The sequence below is a fragment of the Echinops telfairi genome, unplaced genomic scaffold (assembly GCF_000313985.2).
Source record: "Echinops telfairi isolate 266 unplaced genomic scaffold, ASM31398v2 ScPeMD7_443;HRSCAF=831, whole genome shotgun sequence".
Taxonomy (NCBI): domain Eukaryota; kingdom Metazoa; phylum Chordata; class Mammalia; order Afrosoricida; family Tenrecidae; genus Echinops; species Echinops telfairi.
In genome coordinates this window covers 67,053,176-67,070,042 of record NW_022104341.1, presented here as the reverse complement: position 1 = coordinate 67,070,042, position 16,867 = coordinate 67,053,176, and the positions used below count along the sequence as shown (strand labels likewise).

The 16,867-nt window shown below is 41.7% G+C and overlaps 1 protein-coding gene across 5 annotated transcripts in view; it reads left to right on the top strand.

Annotated features, from left to right (window-relative positions):
• The window catches only part of FGGY (FGGY carbohydrate kinase domain containing), a 564,284-nt gene that overhangs the window by 99,467 nt on the left and 447,950 nt on the right, over positions 1-16,867 (top strand). For all 5 annotated transcript variants that reach the window (XM_045291915.1, XM_045291914.1, XM_045291916.1 and 2 more), the window contains one exon: positions 10,825-10,913. In XM_045291915.1, coding sequence (XP_045147850.1) covers positions 10,825-10,913 — 89 coding nt within the window. The remainder of the gene's footprint in view (positions 1-10,824; positions 10,914-16,867) is intronic.

Below are 16,867 nucleotides of genomic sequence, written 5' to 3'. Positions count from 1 at the left end.
CCTGTATTCCGATTTCTAACCTCCTAAACTACAAGGGAATTGTTTCCCTGATTGTTAGAGCCATCTGCTTGTGGTACTTCTGTTCTAACAAGTCTAGGTCAGTAAAAACAAATTTGGGACCAGAAGAATGGGGTGTTGCTCTAACAAATATCCACAAATAGAAGTGACTTTGGAACTGTGTAATGGGAATAGGTGGGAAGGGCTTTAAGGTGCCTAATAAAAGCCTCCATTGCCTTGAAAAGACTGTGGGTGGAATTATGGACATTCAAGGCGATTCCAATGAAGGCTCAGCTAGAGTTGAGGAGAGCTGTCACCCTAGAGATGTTGGCAAACTAATGAAAAGCAGTGGCCGAGAAATGAAAGCAGTAGACCCAGGAAACCCAGACAAGACAGTAAAGGAACTCACCCACCGAGAGAGCGCTGAGTGCTTACGGTGGGACATGCCCTGGTGGAGTTCACACCCTCCAGACACTTGTCCTTAGAGCTAGGCTTGCCAACCCAGGGAGCAAGAGAGTTGTGTGACCCTGGACCAAGGCTGTCGGGTGGAGTAGGCTGACTCTAGGCACTTCTTGGCAGAGTGAAAAACCTTTGCAACACTTGGTAGACTGAACAAAGATGCCTGAGGATCAAAGAGTTGACAGGGCAAGGAAATATGAATCAGGAGTGGAAGAGTCAAGGAGCATGGGAAACAAAGCTGCCTAGGTCTCAAAGAGTTGGCTCAACGACTTCTTATGTTTCAAAGAGCCAGATCTTCACCACTTCTGTGCCAGAGTATGTGGTTGCCACTTATGAATGCCAAGGAGATGGGGCTGGATCCACTGCTCAGTGCTGAGGGGCCAGGGCTGACATGCCCAAGGAACAACGGGGGCTTCTAGGGCTAAAGGGTTAGTAGGATCACCACCCAGTGGGACAGGGGAATGGGGGTGCCAGAGTTGTTACTCCAGTAGACCTGAGAGGTAGAAATAAATAAAGCCCAAGGCGAAAGGTCTCTACCCAGAGCCCAGAAAGCATGGCCAACTCCCGTCTAGAAAGCAGAACCATGGCCTATATGGTCTCAGAGAACAGAGGGTTAGTTTCAAACCTTGAGAGTGAGTGGAAATCATTCTGCTGGGGCTTTGACCTTCCTGTTTCCACTATATTTTCTTTCTCTCTGATTTATTCTATTTGTAATGGAAATGTCCACCTGGTGCCTTGCTACCACTGTACTTTGGAAGCAGATAACTTGTATTTTGGATTCACAGATGAGGAGGAATTTTGTCCCAGGATGGAATTTGGAGTTGAAATTGATATATGACTTTTAAGATGATATGGTAGGGAGAAAATGATTTACATGTGTCAAGGGCATGAATTTCTAAGGTCAAAACATGGAATGTCATGAATTGAACTGTATCCTCCCAAAATAGTGGCCGCTTGCTGGGCCATGATTCTTAGTAATCTGACAGTTATTTAATGATGTAATCATCTCCCATGATGGGATCAATCACATGTAAGAATATTGCATTGGGATTCTACAACCTTACTTAGTGGACAGTCCTGAGCTGATCTAAGGCATTTTCCATTCAGTATGTCTTGCCTCACCTTTTTATCTTACAAAAGATAAAAGGAGAGATAAGTGAACAGAGAAGGATATCATTACCAACAAGAAAGAGAAGCCAGGAAAGGAGTGTGTCCTTTGGTCTCTGGATCCCTGCACTGAGAAACTTCTAGACCCAAGGGAAGATTGATAGCAAGATACATGGTTATCTCCAAGGACTGCCAGACCCACAGATGCGGAAGGAACAAGGGACTTCCTTCAGAGCAGACAGACAAAGCCTTCCCTTAGAGTTACCACCCAGAATTCAACTTCCAACCTACTGAACTGTGAGGGAACATCGGTTTATTTATTAAAGTCATCCACTTGTGGCATTTTTGTTACAGTAGTAACTAAGACGCTTTTCAGAAAAGGTGATGCTTGAACTACATCTTGACTCACAGGTAGAAATTTGAGAGTGGGAGAAGATGGGCTCAAGGAGAGCCTCCATCAGAGACTGAGACATGGCTATGTAAAGGTGCCTGGTGTATGCGGGGAAATAAAAGAAATTAGATGTGAACTGAAAAGACAGTGCTAGGAGAAGTTGCGATGAAAGATGGCCTAGACATTCATTATCATCATCATCATCATCATCATCATCATCATCATAAAGGCCAAGTTGGAGATGGATTAGTAAGTGTCCTGAGAATCATCTAAAGAATTTAGTGTGATTTAAGGTAATGAGTGCCTATTGAGCCATTTTAAACAAATGCATCTGACAATACATTTTAAGATTTTAGAAAGATACCTCTGGTAGCACAAATTTCTCAGCTTATCTGACTTGAAATATTTTCAGTTTTGGTCTTGTGGATGGGAGTTTGAAACACACAATTGTTTCATTCATTCTGGATCATTTCTGGTTGGCAATTACGATCCCCTCTGTTTTCACTGTCACTTTTCTTCAAAGAATGTCATGGAGGAGTACGTTACTTCCTGATACACCTTAACTCTCTAGGCTGTCAGCAGTGCCCTAATTTGGAATCTTACAGGAAGAATGAGGATGCAGTTTGACTTTTTCATGAATAGTTGGGTTGGAAAACAACATCATGAGTCCTTGGGCAGAGTCGTTTATTGAATGGAGAGGTAGGGAGCTTAGTTCCTTCAGCAGATAGCTCAGACAGAATCCCAGTGACGTTTATAGCAAAATACATGGCTGATCTTTTTTAACAGGTCACCCTCTTTTCTCTTGTTGCTCCTAGACCCTGTTTTCTCTCTCTCATGTTTCATGACAACACATGACTTATTTCCCCTCTAAGTACACATACTGAGTGTCTAGAAATCAGTAGAGACCTCACACCTGTCCTGGTAGGGAAAGGGCAAAAAGCTACCTCTCCCTCCCAATGAGTGGCTACTGCCTGCCTGATCCATCATCTTGGATACAGCCCTGTCTCCACCCTCTGCTGACATTCACTGCTGAGCTTAGAGCAGTAGCCTCCTCCCAAGAAAAGCTGTGGTTTTATGAAGTAATAGTTTGTTGGGTTTTTTAAGGTTCTTTCCTTTGGTTGCTTTCAAGCCTGGGGGATTGCTTAGCTCAATGGATTGTTATTGGAATGCAGAAGACTTTTTGTGCCAGGACATACACCCCAAATCACTGCTGATTTATTTATTTTTCTTGAAAAGATTAGTTTTTGCTAGTTGCTTGGTAACTGGAGGATAGAAAGACTTAACTCATTCAGCACACAGAGCTTCTAGTCTGAGCCGGACTCAGCTTTCACATAATGATGTACAACTGAAGTTGGCCTGTGGTGAGGGCCTGCTTTGTGTCCTCATTAATCCCTGCACCTTGTGTGCTTGGAAGGTGTTGTTCGGTACATAGAAATTGAGTTGCCCAGGATTGAAATGGAAATCTCTGGAAAATGTGAAGTTGTCTGTTAAATGTGTTTGGAAGGGCTTGTTGACTGGTTTGTATTCTCTTGTTAAAGAGTGGTGATAACTCAATCTGGAGAGTCTTCCAAGGCCAGATTCCAAAACGGCTCTGGGAGGTCGGGGTTGTGACTGAGACCGAGTGGCTTGAAGGACCATTCACTTTAGAAGACCCAGGGCTAGGCTATTACCTTCTGAGCTTCCATTTCTAGATCCTTAAATGGGTGTTTTGTACATCACCAGCACATCTCTAAATAGCCTTGAGACTCACATAAGATGAGGCACAGGCGGGTACTATTGTAAACTGCTGAAGGCGTGCGGGATGATGGAAGAGAATGATGACTATGTCCCAATACAAGCTCAGCCATTATAGTAATAGAATTAATTCAGAAAGATCTTCAGCTGGGACTCTGCCAACAGAGGTGGGAGAAGGGTGGAGAACTATAGTTTTAACTCCATCCCTGAGGAAAAATTTGTTCTTGACTAACCTAGGATATGCTGGTAAAGCACTTGTGAATCATGTGGCCCAACATAGGACCATGGGATCCTCACAGATGGTCTGCCAACATCTTACAGGGAGGAGACTTTTAAGGATAATTCTCTCATCCAGGCAAACTCCTCTGTGCTTTTGCTAACGTCTGGTTTTGGCTTCTTAAGTAAAGGTTAGAATACTGGTATATTCTGGTCCAAAATGTTATTGTTTTAATAGCATTTTTTTTCTGGGCCCTCATCTGTCTTTGAGCAAAGAGGCCATTGTGGTCTCAAGAATAAATGAAGCTCATAGATGATCAAACAAAATGAAATGATGAAATAATTTTAATACCACATTTAATATCACTTTGATGTCAGTTTGATGACTACAGTGTACCTAACCCCCAAGCAAACATTGACTTTTAAGTTAACTTACATGTATATAAACACTAGATAATGAAAAAAAAAGAAGGTAGAATGATTTACACATTTAAATTGTGTTATTCAATATGATAAATCATATTGAATATACCATGGACTTCCAGACAGATGGGCAAATCAGTCTTCAGACAGTGTATGATATGACAAAACAATAATTTATAAATTATCAAGGGCTCAGGAGAGAGGGAGAGGGAAAAATGAGGAGCTGATGCCAAGGCCTTAAGTGGAGAGCAAATGTTTTGAGGACGCTCCTTGGAAGCGAGGATAGCCAGACTTCATTTCACTGTCTTTGAACGGGCCATTTGGAAAGATCAACCAGTAGAAAAGGCCATCATGTGTCGTACAACATCATGCGTGGCTCAGCAAAAACAAAGAAACCCCCCACGAGGTGGATCAATGTGACGGCTGCAAGAAATGATTCAAACAGACCGCAATTATGAAGATGCAAGAAGACCGGACAGTGTTCAATCTGTCACATAGGAAGTCGCCACATTTTCGAACCGACTGAGCGACAGCTAACAGAACATCCCTCCCGCCCACTCCCAGGGGCTTCTCTTTGGCAACAGGCTGCAGTTCTCTTTGAGACATTCTGCTTGTGTTCCATTGTCCCCAGTGGCTGTCCGCATGGCGACAGGCTGAACGCCCTCATTATGCAAGGTCTTAATGATGGTACACAAGACTTAAGGGAAGCAGTTTTTTTCTGAGTTTAGGGAGGTTACTCAGTTTTGGCTGGAAGCATTCATTGGCTTGGGTGGTTAATTTCTGGTGACCTGCCTTAGATTTCTGAAGCCCTTAGAATGCAGCTGCCTTTCCCCTTTTCCTGAAACTACAAAGCCAGTGGAAATAGGTTTTCAGAGCTATCCCATAGGCATACATTAATTTGACTTAGCGGCAGATTACTCAGTCAGCAAGGAAGGCATGGATTTACTTGTGTGTAATTACTAATCTACAGTGAACAATTTCACATTTTCACTACATCAAAAACACCGCTTCTACGTAAAACTTACACCTGTCTTTCTTCTTCCCCTGCAGCACCTTCATGCTGAATAAAAACATTTCAGATTTACAGTCCCTGACAGGGTCTGGAGGAGCCCGATGGTGCCATGGTTAAAGTGCTTAACTGCTAACCAAAAGGTTGATGGTCTGCACCCGGTAGCCACTGCAACTGAGAGGTGTGACAGACTACTTCTATAAAGATCTCAGCCTTGCAAACCTTTTCAGGCAGTTCTAGAGGTTTGCTATGAGTTTGAATCAATTGGACGCAGTGGGTTTTGCTTTGGACAGGCATGGGGTACATGGTAATCAAGGTAGCATGAGCTTACTTACACTTTTTACTATAGGGAACAGCTTTAAAAGTGAAATTGTGTTAGAGTAAACCAGCCTCTAACATCCGTGGGGGTCTGTAGGTGCAACTATACTGTGATAACATATAAAGATCATAGTAAAGTAATAGATGACAGGAGAGGTAGGAGAGAAGATAGAAGAAAGGAGTCAGACACATTTTATGGTAGCATGCTCACCTCAGCTCCTCTTGGTGGTCCATGTGGAGGTAGGAGAAGAGAGGAGGAAAGAAGAGAGACCCCCTTTATTTCTGACCAAGGCCTATAAGTACTTAGGGGCATGCAAGCCCCCCTGATTACAGGTAACCACATGCGTCACAGGAAGGGGCTGTACAATAGGCGTATGTATCACAGCAAAGGAATGAGCTAGGAATGTAATAGGAAGGGGAGGGACTAGGGGTACACGTGACAAAATGGGCGGATCCTAGACTCAAGATGGCAACCTAACCTTGGTCCTCCTTGAGTTGGCTTGACCTATTCTGTGCTCTCCCTCAAGAAAGCAATCCACTATCCTTATCAGCAGGGTATGAGCTCCACCAATGGTGGGACAGACAGTAATCTGCTCTGGATGGCTGATAACCTCAGGGAGAAAACCTCTAAGCAGCTGACTACACCATGACTGAGCAAGCAGGAGACAACCTGGGGAAAAACCTTTCTGTATCCCACACAATGGTTCACCACAGATTAGTGAGTAAACACAAATTAATTCATACCTACCTGGCCTATTGGATCATCTGATTTGACTCAAGTAGTTTCAAAGACTGCCATTTTCTGATTGTGTTCTGATTGATAGTGTATGAAGGTAAGACTGGTTGATAACTATGTTAGTCCTTAATAAAGCCTATGTTTTGCATTGTTTAATGTTGAGAAATTGTGGGCATTGAAAAGTGAAGGATAGGTTCCTTTCTAGATAAAAGTTTTAAGCCAAATGGTTAGGAATTTAAAATTAACAGAAAAAATAATTGGATATGGACTTAAAACTCTGCCTTTTACATCTGAACCCTTTGCCTGTTTGTTGTTACTGCTTATGGGACCGTTGACCTGAGATACTATTCAGCTTACTTGCTGCACAGACTCATCTGGGTTCACTTAGTAGTGCCTCAGAAGCAGTTTCAGAAATGGAAAGCACTCCAGAATTTTAGGGGAAATAAATGAAGGCTAACACTTCAATTGTCTTTCTGTAAAATGGATCCAATACCAGCCAGGGTTTTTGTATGGCTCTAATGAGAAAAAAAAAATTCCAGGAATTGGTGGAAGATTAATTGGAATGTTTCAACAAGCCAGTGAAGCACTGGAAATACTCACAAATTTATGACGGGGAATTTGAAAGACTGCTCGGCCAACTGACTGGAGGACTGGAGTAGATCCATATTTGTACCCATTCCGAAGAAAGGTGACTCAACAGAATGCTGAAAATATTGCACAGTATAATTCATATTATATGCAAGTAAAATTTTGCTGAAGACCATCCAATTCCAGTTTCAGTAGTACATTGACGTTACCAGAGGTTTAAGCTAGATTTAAAAAAAAATGACATGGGCCAAGGGATATTATTGTTGATGTCATATGGATTTTGGCTGAAAGGAGAGAATACCAGAAATATGTTTATTGTGTTTTATTGACTATGCAAAGGCATTTCACTGAGTAGATCATGATAAATTATGGCTAGCCTTGAGATTTATGGACATTCCAGAACACTGCATAGGCCTCATGCATAACTTGTACATGGATCTAGAAGCAGTGATGCAAATTGAACAACGGAATACTGCAAGGGAAAAATGTGCAGGAGGGTTACATCTTCTCACCACACATATTCAATTTGTATTGTGGGGGAAGGCCAGCCCCCCACAACTAATCGTGGGTTCGATAGGCACAAATGTGTGGTTAATATATATAAAGATTATAGTAAAGTCCTAGAGAGCATGAGAAGTAGAAGAGAAATAGATATAATGGAGTCAGACACATTTCATGGTAGCATGCTTACCTCAGCCCAGCTTGGTGGTCCAAGTGGAGATGGGGGCGGGGAAGGAGGACAAGGGGAAAGGGAACAGGGGAGCAAGGACTGGAGAGGAGAGGGGGAACTGATGAGAGGCCAAGAGGGGACTGCCCAAGAGAGCTTTGTTGCTAACCAAGGCCTATATATCTTTGGGGGGTGTGCAAGCCTACTAATTACAGGTAAAGACATGCGTCACAGGAAGGGGTTGCCCTATAGGTTATACAGCAATGAGAGGAGGACAAACTAGGGATAGACCCGCAATAGGAAGAGGAGGGATTTGGGGTATACATGGAACAAGAAGGGCGGATTCTAGATTCAGGATGGCATCCTAACAATAGATGTCACTGAACTGGTTTGACCTGTTCTCTGGCCCACCATAGAAACCATTACCACTCTCAGGAACCCAGCTAATGGCCTCATCCTTTAGGGAGAAGTAGCCCATTATCCTTAACAGCAGGGAGCAGGCCCTACCTGTGGAGGGACCAGTCTGTAGTCTGGCAACTGACTGCCTTCAGGGAGGATGTCTCTAAGCATCTGACCTCCCACCATATGCGGGCAAATAGCCTCCAATGTTTGACATGTCTTTGGGGGAGACAAAGCTGGGGGAAAGTCACTTTGTAATCCCACAATGTATGCTAAGTAAATCATTAGAGGAGCGGATGAAGAAGATGAGTCATCATGATTGGAGGAAGGTTTATTGACAATCTTTGGTATGGAGATGACAAAATTTTGCTTGGTCAAAATGAGGAGGATTTAAAGAACTTGCTAATGAATATAAAAGGTTTTCAGCCTTCAGTATGGATTACAGCTCATTGTAGAGAAGACCAAAATCTTCACAACTGGACCAGTAGGTAACATCATGATAAAGGGAGAAAAGATAGAAGTTGTCAAGGATTTCGTCTTGCTTGCATTCATAAGCAGCAGTCAAGAGATCAAATGACATGTTGCTTTGGATAAATCTGCTGCACAGGAACTCTTTAGAGTATTGAAAAGCAAGCAGGTTTCTTTGAGGATTATTGTGCATCGGACTGGAGCCATGGTATTTTTAATTGCCTCATATGTATGTGACATTTGGACAGTGATTAAGGCAGACTGAAGAAAAAATGTATGTATGAAAGCTCTAAGCCAGAAGAACAAAAAATATGTATTGGAAGAAGTACGACTGTGATGTTCCTTAGATGCAAGAATGGTGAGACTTTTTCTTACTTTATTTGTACATGTTAGGAAAGACCAGTCCGTGTAGAAGGACATCATGCTTGGTAAAATACAGGGCCAGCAAAAAAGAGGAAGGCCCTTAAGGAGCTGGATGGACCCCATGGCTGCAAAAATGGGCAGAAGCATCGGAAGGAACAATCGTAAGGATACAACAGAACTGGGCAGCATTTCACTTTGTTGTGCTTATGGTCGCTAAAAGTTGGAACTAACTAGATTGCATCTAACAACAACAACAGCAACACAAACAAAAATTCCATTCATGATCAAGGATTTCAATGGCTTTTCTTGGTTCCCAATTCTAAATTTCTGGGAGAAGAAATCTGATTGATTTGAGTAAGTCACACGTCAGCCACTGGCCCAGTCAAGCATTCAAGTACATTAAGGCCGACTGAAATTATATAGCACGTACTTGACACAGTGGCTCCAGACATGGGCTCACTATTAAGAAGATGACTCAAGAGCCCAGTCATGGTACCTTCTGTTGCAAAAAGGGTCACTTGATGGTCCTGAACATGTGTCAGGCAAAGGTCCACTCACATGGTAGGAGGAAGAAAGCAAACAGTCATCACACAGGAGCACAGAATCAAGGCTGATGAGATGTTTGACTTCATAAAACTAATCGTTAAAAGAAAAGAAAACTGTCACAAAAACAATTTCAGCCTCCAATCAAAGCATATGGATTATGTGAGAACCCGACCCAACCTCGAGTAAGCGATCCCAGGAGATGCCCTGGTGAGGGGGAGGAAGAGGGCAGTCAAAGAGGGAGGTGTTGATCCCGAGAGGGAAAGAGTGGCAGGTGAGGAATGGATTTTCTCTTCTTGTGGAGGTTGGGTGCCATTAATGGGTTCTGACTGGCCGTGATCCTACATACATCAGAACTGCCCAGTCCTGCGCCGTCCTCACAATTGTTATGTCTGAGCCCATTGCTGCAGCCTCGTGTCCATGCACCTCGTTGAGGGCCGTCCTCTCTTTCACTGCCCCTTTCCTTTTCTAATCATGATGCTTTTTTCCCAGAGACCGGTCTCTTCTGATAAAATGTCCAAAGTACACGAGATGAAGTCATCCTTGCTTCTGAGGCATATTCTGTCTGTACTTCCATGTGTTTGTTCTTTCAAATAGTCCTTCCAAGCAACATAATTCAAATGCATCAATTTTTGTTCGCTCTTCCGTATTCATTGTCCAACTCTCACATGCATATGAGGGATTGAAAATACCATGGCTTGGCCAAGGTACATCATATTCCTCAAAGTCAAATCCTTGCTTTTCCACACTTTTAAGAAATCTTGTCCAGCAGATTTACTCAATTCAATTTCGTACTTGAGAAAACCCACGAAAAGGAAGAAGAGCGGCCATGTGGCATGTGGAAGAAACTCAAAGAAATAAAATCTTTTAAAATCTTTGTAGGAATGGCTTGATCCTCTGGCCAATTTCTTTGGCTTGGTCTGGAAGGTCTTGGAGGACAGAAACGATCTTTTCCATTGCCTTAAGAAGCAGTTGGTGTGCAGAGACTTTTAAATGATAGGCACCTTCGGTCTCATCAGGTATTTTTCAGTGTTGATTTCTTCCCAGTCCACACCTGCTGAGTGTTGGAATCTTATTACGTGTTTTAAAGCACATCTGCTGATTCTTCACAAGGAAGATGGATTGCGTACCCCTCCTAGAGTATATTTTCGCCTACTCCTGGTTGGCGAAGAAGGATAAAAGGGAAATTATCATCATTATTAGAAAGATCAATACTTGTGTGCCAAGTTTTCTTTGCTACATAGGTGCTACTTTTATATATCATTCTCCCATCTCAGTCCCTAAGCAGATGTTTTAATGGTAACTGTTGGCCGTACTTTTATTTTGAAAATTAGGAAACATTACTGAAAGTGGAGAAGGCCAGAAAAAAACCCATAGTTGATTCTAATATATATTTAATTTGGCAGAACTTGCGAGAGACTTGCTGGGATAAGGCGGGACATTTCTTTGATCTCCCAGACTTCTTATCGTGGAAGGCAACAGGTGTCACAGCACGGTATGTTAATTACAAGTTGGATTTTATTTGCACTCATCTACTCTCAGGTGTCTGTATATATATTGCTTTCTTAATGCTCTTTGACTGGGACATACTATTTGTACATCTGCATATGATTTTGCATACTTGAAACATCTTGAATCCATCTTCCACCTCCACGGCACATGCCCCAACACCATTGTTCCTATGAGGCCCAGAATGTGGGTATGCAAGGTGAAGACCATTTATTAAAAATTAGACACATTTAAAGGAGATGTGAAACATACAGAGTGAAATGTGACTGTTTGGGGAGAGATATGTCTTACGTGGTGCATAAAGTGCGAAATACGTGTTTTGGCTCCAAGCGTTAAGATGACATATAACGTTTCTCACAGAACCAGCCTTTAACTGGATGAGTGTTTTAGGGACTTATTTTGCTTTTAATGTAAAAGCTCCTGGATCTTCCCAGATTGTAGAGGTATGTATGTTCAAATCATCAACTCTTTTCAATAAATTATGAATGTTATAAATAAAGTATGTGCTACATTACTGAGTCTCTTAAAAATACGCATTGGGTGTGAAATTGTGACTGCTATAATAAGCAGAGTGGGTGTGTGTAGGAGTATATATAGATAGGTTGGATGTGAAATCTTAAAATCTGACAGGTCTGTTTTCATATTTATCTGTTGTTTCAGGGGGTACACAAAGCGTGGTCATCGTGTTCTTGAAAATCCATATTAAAATATGGAATGAACAAATGCATGAGTAAGAGGATCATTTCCCAGATGACAGATAAACCTGCATAAATGTGTCTTTAGCAGAACAGATGGCGTGCTTTAAATCAGCTTATTCAGGGACAGCTAAACTGTTGCCTGCAGTGTCCCTTCTTATTTGAATGCAGGCACAGCTGGGGTAGGAAGACCATTTTCCCTGGGTTCTTCTGTAGATCTCATTTTGTAGGGAGCTGGTAAGGGTGTGGTCTTTCAGCAGCATGGGCTGCCAGAAAGGAGATGATGTTTCAGAGGCACGTCATTCTTCAAACCCATTATGCCCTCATGAAATGATCAGTAGCCAAAGTTCTCAGGGTGGAAGATTCACTCACGTATGAAAACGGCCTAAGTAAACTTCAGGTACCCCGTTTCCCCTCTCTGTGGGTGAGGGCTCTGGAAGGTTGGTCTGAATGTACCATGCTATCTATGGGGCATAGTAAGTGGATGAAGGTTTCATCTTGCGCATTTCCCTTTTGGTGCAATATTAGTTTTCCAAAAACTATTTCAAGAAGTACTTTTCTCTAGGGTTTTTATTTGGTTTGCCTTTGTGCAATAATGAAAAAAAAAAGAAATAATTATGTAAGAGCTTCCTGTTAACCAAATGGTTAATAATTATGTAAGATCCTGTTAACCAAATGGACCTGTTAGTCAAAGCACAAGTAACAGTTAGTTGCCAATAGCCAGCTCAATAAAGGAACTGGAAATGGAGCAAGATCCAGCTTTCTTTCTCATTTTCTCTATGTGTTGTTAAACCCTGGGCTTTGATTTCCTTCCTGGGTCTTTCTTATAGGACTGGATAGTGCAGGAGGCTGCATGGCACAGTAGTTAAAGTGCTCAACTACTCGCTGAAGGGTTGGTGGCTTGAAGGCATCAACCACTATGTAGAAGAAGGATGAGGCAGTCAGCTTCCATGACGTTTTTTAGTCTTAAAATCTCCATCAGACCATTCTACTTTATTCTATAGGGTTACTATGAATCAGAATTGGCTCAATCCTATAGGGTTACTATGAATCATCAGCAGATATGGGTACATACTTCAATTCCTGATGTCTAACACGATACTAATATATCAAGGACTAGCTTTTTAAAACTAGTTCTAGTTCTGGCTCTATTTTGGGGTTTAAATGCAATGAAACGTGTTTTTCTGGGTTGACTAGAGAAACAAATTCATAGACATTCATATGTGTATAAGAAAGAGCTTTATAGAAAAGAGCAATTATATATTGAGAATACATCCCAGCCCAGTCCAGATCAAGTCCATAAGTCCGATATTAGCCCCTATGTCCAATACGAGTCCATAAATCCCTCTTTAGACTCATGCAGCACATGCAATGATACCAAATGCAGGAAGATTGCAGGCCAGTAGATAGAAGGTCTTGTGGATCCAGTGGCAGCATCTCAACACTTGAGCAGGTCTCCATGTCTCTCTTTTAGCTCTCTGAGTTCTGGCTGACATCAGCTTGGCTCCATGTGTCTTGTCAGCAGGAAGAGGAAGCAGAGCGAGTGGGTCTGGCCTCCAGTGAGCTATTTATCTCCATTGTGCCTCCAAATGAGGTCATCCTTCTCTGACCTGATTGACAGGCTAAGACTCTATCCCTTTGCTCAATCAAGTTGACAGGAGATTATGTAATTGCTACAAATGTGCATACTCTGGAGAGGCACAAATGAACTCTTAGATGTCTCATCTGTCATGCATTATTGTGTGACCTTGAGCATGCCCATTCATTTCTTTGAGCCATAATATTTTATCTATAAAATGGGTATACATAGCAACTTGCAAGATTGTTATGAGAATTATACAGTAAAAACCTTGAGAGTCAAAATCCTTTTAAGGAAATCTATCAGAGAAGGAAAATGTAAATATTTTCCACTAAAATAAATGATAGAAAAGTAGTAAGACCACAACCTATTAAAGGCTAAGATGGTGAAAGTTTTGTGTTAACTTGGTTGGGCCAGTATTCTCAATGACAATTAAGACATTGTACATAATCCCCCATGATGAGATCTAACACAATGCACTGTATATACTTGAGTGTATATATATAAGTATATATACTCATATAAGTATATAAACTGACCAGAATCTCAGCTGAGGCACCTAATTTTACCACAAAAGTGTATAAAAATGTGCTGAAAAACTTGGCTTATACACGATCAATTGAAAGGAAATTTCCTTAGAAGTGTGGCCTGCTTCCAATATCAGTAGGCACTGTGAAAAAGCTTCCTTTGTTTTTTGCTGAGTCTGGATTCTGCATCTTGCTAATCATCTGACTTCTGGTTTTTTGGGCTTAAGTCAAAGACCTTCTCTATAGCCTGCTGATCTGGCAGTTGCCAGTAGCCTATTATTTGACCTGCCAACCTTGGATTAACTCACCCCTGCAGTCAGGAGTCCGCTAGCTGATGAACCAAACTTGAGTTCACCAGCCCCTGTAGCTTTGTGAGCCAATAGAAGCTTCCAGCCTGTCATCTGACCCATGGACTTGGAATTCGACAACCTCTGCAACTGTGTGAGCCACTTCCTTAATATAATCTCTCTCATTCTCTGTGTGTGGATATTTACTTGTTTGCTTCTTTAGACAACACAATCTAAGACAAAAACTTCTAAAACCCAGGAACACAAAACAGTTTTATTTTCTAAAATAGCCTGATTAGAGGAATCATCTGAATTGTTTAAACACAGATCTCCAGGGTCTCCAATTTTAAGCCTGATGAATCTGAACGTCCAAGGGAGACCTGGGAATTGATGTTTTATGAATGTCCCAGGTGGTTGTATGATGAGGTGAATTTGGAAAACTTTGTTTATCTGGATACTCAGGAAAGTGATATGTGACTTTGAAGTGCTACATACCATGAGATAATGGGATTATTGTTTAACTTTTTTCCTTTTGTATGTATATATGCTAAATATATAGATAACAATACATTTATACTTTCAACAATCTTCATATGTAGTTCAGTGACATTAAATATGTGCATCCTGTTGTTCAGCCATTACCATTAACCATTCTCCGGTTTTTCTACCACCTTTACAGAAATTTAATTTCCCCAAAGAATTATGTCTTCCTTGCCACCCTCCCTATCTCTAATAAATTTTGAACTCTATACATTTGCATATTCTAGATATTTTGAGATCATACACCATTTGTCCTCTTTTATCTTATTATTTTTCTTTTGTTATTAATCTAGTGAAGATTTGCAAAACAGACCATGGTTGCTTATAAGGATTTAAGACTACAGTCCCTACTCACAAAAGTAGGATGTACAATATTGCCTTGGTGAACTGTGTTATGCCAATGGACCTTAGTGTACCCCGAGACCATGATCTTGAGCCCGCAGGCCCAGAAACTCAGAACTGGAATTATTTCAAAAGAACTAGTGGATTTGGTAATGAACCCTGGTGGCACATGGATTAAGTGCTCGATCTCTAACTGAAAGAATAGTGTTTCAAGCCCACCAGAGATTCTTTGGGAGAAAGGCTTCGTGATATTTTTTCATAAAGGTCTTAGGAAAACCCTATTGGATAGTCTTCTTTGTCACATGGGGTCGCCATAATTCCAAACCCACTTGAAAGCACCTACCAACTCCACACAATGCATGAGTTTGGTGGCTTTACAAACCAATACCTTCTTCTTGACCTTGGGGTCTTTGATCCCTGCAAGTGGCCATCACACACCTGCAAGAAGCAGAATTCTTTATGCTCAGGGATGATTTATTGGCTGTCGCATCATTGCTGCCATTTATTATTGGCTGTGACACTCATGCCTCATTCTATTTTCATTAGTACACATTTACAGTTCCCACCCCATGCTTATAGCCCCTTGACATCACGCCTACTGTTTTCTTCTTTGCAGCTTCTTGCTCTTCTAGAGCAGAATCGGTGGACTTGGACACTGGGGTGCTGAGTTCCCTTGAGATGAGGGGGTTCTTTATCCCTGGCATGCCTCCATTTTATGTCGTCCTTCCCTTTGTTTCCTCCATTTCTCAAGCCCTATGTGAAACAAGTCTGGATGAAACACGTAACCCTTGGAAGCTTTCTTGGTTGTGCAGTGAGTCTGATGGCAGCCTCTACCCCGGGCATTCTTGAATGGATCGAGTGAAGCAATAAAGAGAAGGCTTCTTTGTGGACACGTAGGGTTAAGCACTACTAGCTGACAGACTGGTTCAAATTTACCCAGAGACACATCAGAATCCAGACCAGGCAATCTGCTTCGGAAAGGTCATAGCTCGATAAACCCCATGGAGATTAGGCTGCCCTGACACAGAGTTAACTCAGTGGCAACTTACAAGAGATGGAAACATTTCTAGCTGGATATACATATATGTATATACATATGTAGGTCCTCTCTTTAGTTCCCTTTAGCGATTTGGATAGGGAGTCGATCTGCATAGTGGAAAGAGAAGTTCTTGCCAAACAAACTTGAGTTAGATTTCTACCGCGCACCCACCACCTTTGAAAACTTTGGGCAAATCGTTTATCCCTTGAACCTCAGTTTCTTACCTGAAAGTTTCTCAGTGTTGAGGAGAAAGACATACTGTGGATAAAATGTAGCACGTATTTTCTCTATGAATTTTTCAAAATGAAAAATACCCCAATATATGGCCCCGCTGCTAAAATAAATGAGACAGGGGTTCTGGATTTGAATGTGCCCGTGCCAAGCAAATCTAGGGCAGTGGAGCAGGAATCTGCTGGCCTCTGGGCCAAGGAGAGCTTTCGATTTGGTGTTTATTAGGCCCTTATGTGGGATTGTTTGGGGAGGCTTTACAGACCTGAGTGCCAAAAAGGCCACGGGGTGTTATTATTTTCTTTTTATTATTCTAGTGGATTCAAACCTCACAAGTGATTGGATTTCACCCTGACTTAAAGTTTTCAACAGTTTGTTTTTGGTAGTGACAGTGTGTAAGAATCCTTCCTCCTTTACCTGCTTCCTCTTCTCTTCCCCTGCCTTTCTCACTCCTCTCTCCTTTAGCCATTGATCTCACCCTCCCAGCTATGGCCAGTCCTCTTCTTTATCTGGGTCACAGTGAAAAGTACCGCCTAGCCTGTGACGGATTTGTCATCCAGCTCTCCTGTTTTTACTGTAATAATATATTTTATTAGTAGTCACATTCTTTTTAAATTACTTACATTTTATTATTATAATGGTAATTGTTTATTTTGTGCTTGTACTTTAAGTGTGCTAGGCATATTATTAAATGGTAGTTTCT